At 37.0% G+C, this 12837-nt stretch overlaps 1 protein-coding gene across 14 annotated transcripts in view; it reads right to left on the reverse strand.

Moving 5' to 3' along the window:
* The window catches only part of NRXN1 (neurexin 1), a 4168553-nt gene that overhangs the window by 1929505 nt on the left and 2226211 nt on the right, over positions 1-12837 (reverse strand). For all 14 annotated transcript variants that reach the window (XM_044054788.1, XM_044054802.1, XM_044054867.1 and 11 more), the window contains one exon: positions 3007-3210. In XM_044054788.1, coding sequence (XP_043910723.1) covers positions 3007-3210 — 204 coding nt within the window. The remainder of the gene's footprint in view (positions 1-3006; positions 3211-12837) is intronic.

Below are 12837 nucleotides of genomic sequence, written 5' to 3' on the forward strand. Positions count from 1 at the left end.
CCGTTCCGGGGACAGACACATGTATATGTGGCCACTTTGTTTAAGTGCATGTTCTTAAAGCAAGGATATCTTGTGACTCAAAAAATAAAATAAAAACAAACATGAATGTGTAATTTATGTTCATAGATGGCCAACCTCAAACAGAGCTGCATGGTGGCAAATCTAGGTCACACAAAGGTGATCATCAAAAATGTTTGACCCTTTCTGGCTAGAGATCTATCTATAAATGTGAAGCAATAAGTAACTGTCAAGAGACAAAGTTTTGTGTAAATATTCCTTCACAGTTGCATGTCCCACAGCCGAGAAAAGAATCAGACATTTTGAGCATAGCTTGCTCCCTCAGCAACAGATAAAAATAATGATTGCAGTAAAGTAATTGGTGATCTGTCACTTAATCTGCCTATTTGCAAATTATTGGTAATTTAATTCCCAATGCTGTTCATAATTTAGGATGTTTAATTTAATTACCAGTTGTCACTGTTAACTCAACAATGCATAAAAAAGTAGGTCTATGAAATCTAGTTGCATCTCTCCATTAGTCTGATATTATACCTCCCTAAAGATCAATCCTAAATAAAATTTTGAAGAAGTTAATACTTTTGTAGAACAAATATGTTGTGTTAAATATGCATTAAAAGTTGTCACATTTTTTATTTTTTTTTAATCAAAAGCAATTAAATCAAAACTTCAAGGGAAACTAAAAATATTAATAAAACAACATCATCAAACATTGTCTAACATTGTCATTTAGGTACTAAATGATGAGGCACCTGTATTCAGTATAATGTAATGGCTAACTTATTTATTACTCGTCTACTTTTAATTGAAGACTGTATTATCTTGGCTTCAGAAAACTAAAATAACTGCAAATAAATTGTAGAGGTTTGACTGGAACTACATGTATGACAGTTATTTGCCAATGTATCTTCTACTAATTCAGCAAGCTTAATATAAATGAGGATGCAAAGCCTAGATTTGGTTTCCATGTAGCAGAGTTTGTCATGTGCTGTCAACCGCAGCAGAAAAGTGGTTGCAAACAGTCAAAGACCAAAGTATGTACCTCTCTTTTTACATAATGCTTCAATAGGATAGATATTTCACCCTTACTTTTCAGCTAACTTATTTGAAACATCAAAAAAAAAAAAAAGAAAATGAATGCTGTGTTTCTTCCACAATTCTATTGTGCCTTTCATTTCTTAGAAATATCATATGACACAATCAATGCACACTTCTGTTATGCTAGGACTTTGTCTTTTGTAGCAAATCGTTAAATTTTGTAAAACAAATTGCAGACTGCTTGGGTCCTATGGCTTCTTCATAGATGCTGTGTATCATGTTAACCTATTTATTGTACTTCATTTAAGTGTAAAAATGTACTGATGCATCAATAATTGCATAGAGGTTATACTGAGAATTTATAATAAGTTACAAAATGTTTAATTAAAGACGTGTATTAATTCCATACAAAGTATTACTACTCTTATGTATCTAAACATTTGTATTCCACGTTATTGAACAGATCCATTACTTCTAATACAGTTTTATATTACAAAGTAAACCATCTTTAAAGTAATATTTTTATGTATTTGCTTTTATAAAACATTCTCTCGTTAGAGTTACAGTTTTCATATTGCTCTAAACTCTAGGGGGGAGGGAAGCATTTCAAATGTAAAAAGAGATTATACAGTCTATGTTCACTTGACTGTTTGCTCAGGGCCGCAGACCTTGGCCATTGAAGGGTTGTTCGCTACATTCTGAAAAAAACATACAATGTACCACAAGAGTAGCAATAAACCACGAAGATGGAACATTCACTTTATACATCTATTAACCTCCTGATGATAATAAATACACTACTTAATATAAGTTTAGAGGTGTTTCTCCTAGGGAGAAAAATACAACACTGTGTCAATATAGCATCCTAATAACGCAGTCAAAATTCTGGAATATGAAAGAAATAGCTGGCCTTGCAATTTCACATTAATTTCTTTTTACTTTGAATTTGATTTATTCTAAACTCATTTACATGAAAATGAGAATCACCAAAAGTACTACTGAGATGTTCTAGAACTTTAACCATTTCTTAGCCAAAGCTATGTTATTACTTTTAAATGACAAGGATTCATGGCATTTCAGTACCTTTGGAATGTTTTAGTGTATACTTATAGTAAAGTGTAGCGTTGCAATATTTTATTTTATATAGCAATATGTTGAACGTGTAAGCTTTGCTTTGGAATTTTATCATTAGATATTTACTATGTGCTGGATTCATTAAAAATCTGATGGATTGTTGTAGAAGTTCTACTAAATGGTAAATAATTAAATAAAATAAAGTAAAACACATCAGCATGGCTTTGTTATAGTTGCAGCGACATTTTGATACCATAGGATAAGAGTATATGTTTAATAGTTTCCTCCTTCACATGTGTGTGTGTGTGTGTGTGTGTGTGTGTGTGTGTGTGTGTGTGTGTGTGTGTGTGTGTGTGTGTATATATATATATATATATATATATATATATATATATATATATATATATATATATAGTGTGTGTGCATGTGTTTATGTGTATAGCAGTACATGTTTTTCTAAAGGCCATATAAGTGAAATTGATATCATGACAGTTTCCATTAGTTTTCTTGCTGCCATTACATAAAAATAATCAAATATATTTCTTCAACTCTCGAAGAGTTATGCAATCACTTTAAAATTTTATATGAAGCAAAACTGTTTTAGAATGTCATACACAGCAGTTAAAAGAGATAAGGTAAACATATTGATTTTGATGTAAAAGTGGTTAAAGTCTGATGTAAAAGTGGTTAAAGTCTAAAAGACTGTTATTTTATCTTACTGAGAAAACTGAATATAAAATTGAGCTGAGTATTAATTGTTACAGAAATGTCTAGATATGCATAATCAAAATATTGGTGTTGTCTGAGAATATTATATCAAATTATGACAAAGAAAAAATACAATGCAAACAGTGTCGTTTAATCAAATTAAGTTACCTAGATTAACCGTAAGTTTCACTCTCCCTGCATCCATTTCTAGACGGAGTGTGTCAGCAGAATCTCTAGATGTTGTAGACATTAGAACACCATAGGCCCGATGAGATCTAAAGCGTAAGGAGACATCTTCGGCTTCTGTGTGCATTACGATGGGCATCTGTACCTTCATAAACATGGTTCCATCATAGCTCAAAATGGTTGCCTCTGCAAAATAATAAAAGGAAATTACACCTGAGTGTCATTTTATATCACTTCTGTTTCTAGTAAGTTTTAATTCTCTCTCTTGAAAAGTCTCCTGTTATCTTTCCAGACTACCATCTTTTCACTGAATATATTACTTTCTACTTTCATTTCATATTTCTCTTATCATTAAATTTATTGCAATAATGACAAGCTGCTTCTAAAATAAAAATACTTAACTTTTATTTAAAAACGTGCCTTCTAAAAGCGTCTTCAGTTTCTGTGCATTATTTTATTGTTTCTTCCTATGTTCGTAAAGACATTTTCAAATCTATTTACAGTAACAAATGTACTCTGACATTCTTTTCAGTTCATATTCATAGTTTGCTTTTCACTGGCTTTGAAAAACATGGTAATTTTGCATTTTACAGTATAATATTGTTTTACACAAAAATCTATGAAACATACATGCTTCCTTATCCCTAATAATTTTACTTTTAAAAATCCATTACAGCATTCATCATGTTGAATAAAGCTAATCTCCTGCTTGGTAGCTGAAAGAAATAGCAGATGATCAAAACTTGTGTAATTGTTAATGAAGAATCCTTTCAATCAAATTACATTTTTATTACCTTTTGCAGTTTGTGGATATTATTAATGCCAACGGCACCTAACAGGTTACTTGAAAAGTTAAGATTATCCTTAATAAACTTGAGTTAAGAAAATAATTTAGCTTTCTGACACTCAAGATATGACTTTTGTAACATTAGGTCAATCGTAGATGGTCTAAGGTCAAGATATAAAGAGGTTATCTTTGGGAAAAGTAACATTTAGGGATCAACACTTAGATGATGTGCTTGGTATACTGAACAAATACAAATATCACAAACACTATACAATTTAAAAACATGAAAAAAAAAACAAAACAAAAAAAAAAATAGGAAAATTTGCATGCTTTGTATAATGAACCACTTCTTTCTTCCAAGCAGCTAGACTGGGTCACTGGTATGAAGTGGCTACTTTCCATAATTTTTATCACAAAAATCAGTTCCTACATCTCAAAATGTCATAATGACTGTCAACTTCAGATAGCAGATATCCTGTCTCAGCTAGATGAGGCTTCTTTTTAACATTTATTCCATTTCACGGTTACTTGGATATTTCTCCCTGGTTTCAAATAACTATATATTTCTCTCTCATTCTATCAAAATATGCACAATGCAGTTGTGTTATTGCACTTTCTCTTTGTTAATGAATGTGTGATATGCTTGTGTGTGTGCACGTGTGTGTGTGTGTGTGTGTGTGTGTGTGTGTGTGTGTGTGTGTGTGTGTGTGTGTGTGTGTGTGTGTGATAGAGATATATAAAATATTAAAATATCATATCCTGTCAGAATAGAAACTTAGTCTTATGATCCCTGTATAAGCCATGATCAAAATATCAAGAATCCTAACTCTAGAGCTCTAGATACTTGATGTATTACACAAGTATGCTATGCTGCTTTGTTTGTCTGAATTAATTTTATTGCAATCTGATGACTGCAGAATAGGTTCATAGGTTCATAGGTAGGTACTGGGCTATCTGCCCAAAGGCATATATTAGCCCAGCCACTTTGTGTGGTATTCACCACCCCTTTGGTTAGTTTCTTAGGCCCTTGATCTAGCAGCTAGTACCCTTGGCCCCTATTTAGTAGAGCTGTGGGTATGATCCCTGGTGTGAACTTTCTGTTACCCATCCACTCATCAAGGTTCCTCTTGAAGAGTGATAGTGAGGGGCTCTGTCTTATGTAGATTGGGACCTTGTTCCATAGCAAGGGAAGTCTTTGCGAAGGGAATCTATCCCTCCAGCATGTTATATTCATTGTTGTGCTGAGGTTTATATCCCTAGAGCGTGTAGCTCGAGTAGATTTAGTTTTGCTAAGATGGAGCATGTTCAACAGTTCTGTGTTGGACATGGCTCTGTATGTTAGACAGAGATCGCCTCTGAGAAGGCGGTATGCAACAGAGAAAAGCCTTAGTTTTTTCAATCATGCTACATAGGGCAACTGTTTGAGGCCAGTAATCCTCTTATTGAGGTACCTCTGTGGTCTCTCCAGCTGCTGGAGATGTCTAGCCAGGTACATTCCAATTGGTGCATTGTACTCAATAATGGGTCTGATGAGAGAAGAGTTGAGGGGCACCATTACATCCTTAGATCTTGATGCGAACCCTTTCGTGATCAGATGGGTCACACAGAAAGATTTTTTAACCACCTTGGCAACATGGTTATCAAAGGAAAGCTGACTATCTACTTGGGTCCCTAGATCCCTTATTACTTCTTCAGATTTCAGGTGGTTACCTCCTATGTGGTAGTTTGCGGGTACTCTGTTTTTTCCAAAGGGGATTACTATGCATTTTTTAGCATTTAGCTTGAGACCATGGCTTTGACAACATGCATCAGTCTCATTAAGGCCCTTCTGGAGGATATCCCTGTCGGCCGGAGACTATTATAGCACCCAGTTTGCAGTCATCAGCAAACGTGGTCAGCCACAGCCCTTCAGTGCTTGCCTGTACTTCTGAGAAGTATATGCCAAACAGGAGAGGCCCCAGGACAGAGCCCTGAGGCACACCACTCATTACTGGTCTGGATTCGGACATAGATCCTGCTACTCTTACTTTGTGGGATCTGTCTGAGAGCCAGTTTGCGATCCATCTTGTGAAGTAAGGGTTTATGCCCAGGTTGGTGAGTTTATCAATAATACCCAAATGGGGAATGGTGTCAAATGCTTTAGCAAGGTCAAGGTAAGCTGTGTGTACCTCCTTTCTCTTATCTATAGCCTGAGTAACTGTCTCAAAGAAGTCCACCAGGTTCAGGAGGCATGATCTGCCTGTTTGTAAAGCCCTAGATTAATTGATTTCACCTAGGGCTTTACAAACAGGCTATCTTATGAGTGGTTTTATTTTACTTACTGTTCTTAACTGATATATTTTTAATGGTGTATTTAGGGATGTCTTAGTAGCTGAAAATGTATCATGTATTGCTTAGTTTAATATTATTTTTTTATTTTTTGCATGGATTCAAATTTTCTGGTTACAATGTTTTGTAACTGCTAGTTAAAGGTTCTAATAATTATTTGTGTGGTGATTTGTTTGTGTGTGTTGTTAATGCATTTATTTCTGGTTATTTATTTGTGCATTTTTTATTGGTAGATATGTTATCTCAGGGCTGGTTTGTTGCAGTATTGCATTTTGTGTATTTATTTGTTTATCTACTTGAGTATGAAAAGTGTTTGTATATTTTTTGCTGCTGTTTATATGAATGTTTTTAAAGTATTGTGACTTAGCAGAGTTGGGGAGCAGTGGAGGAGATGCTGATACACCATGGATACATGCATTAATTCTCAGCTTTCTGTGTGTCAGTAAGAGTATAGTTGTGTGTGTGTGTGTGTGTGTGTGTGTGTGTGTGTGTGTGTGTGTGTGTGTGTGTGTGTTCGCGTGCATGCGTGTGTGTGACCATGCACATGAGGTAAACATGTCTGTGTCAGTGTATGCAACTTATTCTATTGGTTCATCATTTTGTTTTATTTGTTTTAATTACTATTAGGTTTTCCTTCCCTTGAAGCTTTGGTTGGTTTCAGTACTCTACATAACAAGTGCCAATATTTCAATAGGTAGTGATGGAATTATTTATAATGATGGTATACCCCCCGCCCCGCTAAAAGAAAAAAAAACAAACAAAAAAACTTTTAAATAAGTCACTGTCCTAAGGTCTGATAGAATTTTTCCCTAGCTGTGCTAACTGAGGAACATGGGTTGGTGAATTTGCACAATGAACAAAAATTCCAGTTTGGACATATGGTATAGCCAAAGTAAGAAAGACATTATTACAGGCTTACTAACATGTCTCTGAATTAAGCACTTCATTGTCAGACCATATAGCCCTTGTGTTCATAAGTTCATGGATGTTTATTAGCCTAATGACCACAAGGTCCTTTTTAAGTGTAGCCATGCATCCCAAAATTTTGACAAGTGTTGTTACCCTTGACAAGTGCCAGTAGGGGCTTGGGAGGGGAAACATTTACAAGCAGGGGCCTAGGAGATGGACCATTTACAGGCTGCCTGTCTTCATTATAGACACATGTGCCAATCCAGGGATGAATTTCCTGTTCCCCATCCAACTGTCCAAGTTATACTTGAAATGAGTTAGGGAGGAACTCTGCTTCACATGGATGGGGAACCTGTTCCAGAGAAGGGGGTAGTCTCAGAAATATATACCTGTCTCTCCAGTGAGTCTTATTTATATCAGAGGCAAGGTTTAAGTCTTTAGAACAGGTAATTCTGGTGCTGTTTGTTTTGTGGATATGGAGGAGGTCCATTAAAGTGGGGTCTGACAATGTCTTGTATACCAGGCATAGATCTCCCTTAAACAGCCCACAGGCAACAGAATACAGGGAGCCTTCCTGTCAGCCTGTGCATTATGTTAGCAAAGCACACACACACACACACACACACACACACACACACACACACACACACACACACACACACACACAGTCAGACACTCCTATACAGACAGACAGACGCACACATGCACACACAAACATACACAGACATTCTGACACTTGTATACACACACATTCAGAGTCAGACACTCATATACAGACAAACAGGCACATACATTCAGACAGACAAACAAGCATACCCACATATACACACACACACACACACACACACACACACACACACACAATGATTCACAATTCCCACCTTCCCTGGTGACTACACAGGTAGATACAGACTCACACAGGCACATGCACATTCATGCAGCCTTTTTTATGCCATTATAGGCAAGCACACATACATCTTCACACACACACACACACACACACACACACACACACACACACACACACACACACACACACACACACACACACACACACACATACACCCTGACCCTCATACTTTCAATGGGCTTAGATGCACAGTGAATAATCCTGTAGGATGAATGGGTGAAAGCATTCACTTTTTTCTTCTAGATTGAAATTTCTTCTAGCTGAGTGATTCTCAGACTCACTTGGTTGAGTAAATTGGGAAACATACACTTTGTCAGGGGAGTGCACAGGGCTAATTAGCATTAGCCAAACTTAGATGCAAGATCACTTTCTTTGCTGAGGCCATTGCTAATCAAAAGCCATAGTTGGTAGAGCAGGCTGTGAATCACAAAAACTTGTGCAATGTGGTAACCTTCTGGAGAGTCTATATTAGAACATCAAAGTTTCAAAACTTCAAATGTTCTAATATCGAACCCTATTCAGCAAAAGTTGAAAATATCGAGGCAACAGAAAACCGAACTTTTTCCTAGGGAAAGACTTTGGTTGTCCTTTTCTGTTGCTTTGGTATTTTCAGTGCTGTGGTTGAAAGTAATGGGTCTGGTTCAAGTAAGTGTGTAATTGAGTGCGGGTTAGGTTAGTTAGGGTTAGGGTGCGGGTTAGGTATGTGTGTGATTGTGTGGATGTGAGGGTTAGGGTGTGTTAGGTGAGTTAGGGCTAGGGCGCGGGTTAGGTATGTGTGCGATCATGTGGACGTGAGTGTTAGGGCAGGTTAGGTGAGTTAGGGTTAGGGCGCAGGTCAGGTAAGTGTGCAATTGTGTGGACGTGAGGGTTAGGGTGGGGTAGGTGAGTTTGCGACAGTGACGGACCTTAGGGTTAGGGTTTAGGTTAAGGTAAATGGATAGTTAGTGGTGTGTGTATAGTTCAGTGTAGGGTTAGGTGTAAGATTTTAGGTGTATGTGTGTGGATTGCTGTTTATTTGGTGTGCTTGTGTTGTGTGTATGTGTTTTGGAACAGCAAATTTTTTCCCTAGGAAAATATTCGCTGTTCTGTATGTTCGATGTTTTCAGCTTTCACTGAATAGGGTTCAATACTAGAACATTTGAAGTTTTGAAACTTCGATGTTCTAATATAGACCCCCTTCTGGATAAGTCTTCCACATCACACTAAACTTGTGCAATGTGGTAACCTTCTGGATAAGTCTTCCACATCACACTAAACTTTTTTGAATCCCGTCATATTTTCTTTTATCAGTTTATTACATTCACAATTTATGCAACTTCAGTAACAAGGACTCTCATACTTGAGTCACTGTCTTACAAGCAGTTAAGCCCAGTAGTGCTGGCACTTCACTATATATGAGAACACGTGAACAGTGATCTTACAAGTTACTTTGTCATGCATTTCCCTTTAACTGGAATATCAGCACCTGAACAACCAGTCAGATCGTCTTTTGTATAACGCAGGTTTGGCTGAAATGTATTTCTTATAGTGTCTGAAATTGCATTCACTTTTGGTGCAGTGTCGAGTTTAAATGGAACAGTATTGTCATTCAACTGGGAATAATCTGTCTATTTACAGTGTATTCACTAAGAACTCTTTAATTACCTTTAAGGATCTATGTCCAAAACCCATTCTGTCTTTATCTCTTGAGTTACCCCCTTGCTTCATCATTATCCCTTTCTACGTTGAATTGTAGCTTTCTGCTTGTGTTGTATACCTGAGCATTAACTATGCTTCTGTAAAATATCCCGCCATATCAAGCAATCTTAATCCTCCAAGTGCTAATTCAATAAAAGTGTTTATTTTACAAACTCTCTAATTATTTTGCTAGACATAAAAATTATTTAATTTTTGTTTTTCCTAGTTTCCTACCTCCCCGACCCACAAATGTTGCAGGTTTTCCCATAGGACAGATTTATTTATTTTTTTCTTTCGTAAACCTACATTACACAGAGAGAGTGCTTTTTTCTCACTTTCACTCCAGGGTGGGCTGCTACCTCCTGCTATGCATGTGGTTTGTGTCGGTTCAGGCCCCATCACTGTTGCTCATGTCTTAAAGCATCCCTGGCATCACTTGGCATCTACCTTAAAAATCTCAGCCAACCAGAAGAAGCTCAACCAGTGCTCTGTGTTGATATTATGAACCAGCACTCCACCCCTCAGCTCTTCAAGTGATGAGCAGAAAAAAAAGCAGTTTACTGTAATAAGCCATTTGCAGTATGATTGGCTTATTACAGACACACCTCCAACCACCACCACCACAGCTCTTCCATTGAAGATAAGTCTTTAACTTTAAAGCAATACTAGCTTTTAAAAGCCAGTGACTAAACTGTAGTGATTTAATGCTATAAAAATTGTTTTAATTAAAACCTGAGCACAGTAGCACTCCATGCAGGCAGAGTATAAACTGTAGCAACAATGTTTGATTGGTGGATTTGTTTATGACTGCACAGAGTGCTATGACACTCATGTTTTATTTTCATTTTAACTTATCTGAAGAAGCGGTGTTGCAACAAATGTAATAATAAATTTGTTTGTTTGTTACTACTCGCTTCTTTGCTTTGGTGGCTGATACACACTCTTGGAAAGTTTATGTTTGTTACTTGGAGAATCGGGCAACAGATAATCCTCAGAACGCTCGCAGGTTTGACCGCAGATGGCATGCCAGCTTTTAAAAGTCAGTATTTATATATATGACTGTGGTGCCCCAACATTTACCATTTGACAACAAGCCTTTGTGGATTTTCATCTGGCATATATTCATTAGTGAGTCGCTTATGCTCCTTCCATTTTCAGGTTTGCTTGGTGTTTTCGTATATATATATATATATATATATATATATATATATATACTGTATATATATGATATATATATATATATATATATATATATATATATATATATATATATACATATATATATATATATATATATATATATATATATATATATATTAACTGGTTTACTTGCCTTATACCTGTATGCAGGTAAAGACCCTTTGTTTCTCATATATTACATTTTTTAGGTGCTCAATATACTTCAAACATTTCAAGAATAAAATATAATTTTAACTAGGCCCTTTCTTCATACATAAAGATATTAATAACTTCTATCACTTCACTCCCAGCTACATGTAAAAAACAAACAGTATTCATTTTGTCAGTCTTGCTGAGAGCCAGATTGTCAAACAAATGGATGCAAAATGCTGTTTGAATTGTTTTCAGTTTTCTAAGAATTCAACCATGCTACAATCAAATAAGCATGGCAAGGGGTGATTGAAAGCTTTATTTTTACTTTTTAGATGACAAAATATTAGTGGGCAGCCACGGTGGTGCAGCAGTTAGCGTTGCCGCCTCACAGCAAGAGGTTCTCCAGTTCGATCCTCGCCTGGGGTGCCTTCTGTGTGGAGTCTGTATGTCCTCCCTGTGGTCACGTGGGTTTCCTCCGGGTGCTCCGATTTCCTCCCACATCCCAAAGACATGCTGTAGGTGGATTGGACACTCTAAAAATTGGCCGTAGGTGTGAGTGCGTGCATGTGTGTGCCTTCTGTGGAAGGTTGGGTGCCGGGCTGGCAACTCGACACTGTAAAACTCCACTGCCAATCATGAGCAGACAGGTGATCCGCTGTGGTGACACCTAACCAGGAAAAGCCGAAAGAAGAAGATGACAAAATATTAGTAGATTGTTTTTTACAGTAGCTGCTGTCAGTATTCATTCCAAGTGAATGCTTATTAATTAACTCATCTTGTACTTAGTTTAAATGTTTCTACCTCAAACATAATAACAACTATGTTCTCTTATTAATCAGTATATGGTTATCCCTCATGATTTGGAAGGTGAGAATTATTTTCTTAAATGTAACTTTCTTGGCTGCATAGTCAGTACAGTACTGCACACACACACATGCATACATCAGGACAGACAGACGGACAGACACGCAAACACAAAATAATACTTTAGACAATTCAAGATGATGTCAGTGCCAGAGTCACAGAACGGGTGCAACTAATATATCTTAGAGAGTATCTACCATTGAATATGTTATAAAAAATTTCCTTGTCTAATTTGAAGTGGTATATATTTTTTCATGATTCTGTGTGGTGTTTGGGTACTAATTACCACAATTTCCTTTGCTCCAAGGCTTGCATCATCCCTTTATCTTATCTGCTATGACCTCATCTGAGCCTACTGCTTTCCGTGACTTCATTTTCCTTAGTGCTGTTCTTACTTCTTCTATGATGAGCTCTTCCTCTTCCTTCATCATAGGCTGTGTGATACCCCTGAACTGGCCCAGTAATCAAGGAGCCTCAATCCCCACCACTAGCACCAGTGAGGGATGAGCACATTAGGAAAATCACAAGTACACACACAGTAAAGTACAATTTCCCTTAAGAGCACACAGAGATCACAGTCAGTCTGGAGCTGGTTTCTCCCTCATTCTCCAGATCCCCAATAAGACTTCCCACTGGCACAACTATAGGGTTAAGATCTCAGCCAAGTGGTCAAGCCAAAACCTCCAGCACCCTCTCTGTCCAACCAGTGCTTTGTGTCCCTGGCCAAGTAGCTGACTCACACACACTTTGAGATTTTATTTATATACAAACACACAGACATTCCTGGGGAAGGCTGGCACATGTTTACTAGCTATGCTCCTTCTGCCCAGACTATAAGGTAATTATCACTGCCACCAACCACTACTTATCAGCTACTATAAGGCCCTTACAAAGGGTGACCATTGCTACTGTGTAATGTTACTATTATCCAAATGGTAAGTGTGACCAAGACTTGAAGGCTATATAGGAGTGCTCTGTACAGTGTCACCAAATACATATGCAAGTA

The sequence above is a fragment of the Protopterus annectens genome, chromosome 1.part2, assembly GCF_019279795.1.
Source record: "Protopterus annectens isolate FY-2018-M chromosome 1.part2, PAN1.0, whole genome shotgun sequence".
Lineage (NCBI taxonomy): Eukaryota > Metazoa > Chordata > Ceratodontiformes > Protopteridae > Protopterus > Protopterus annectens.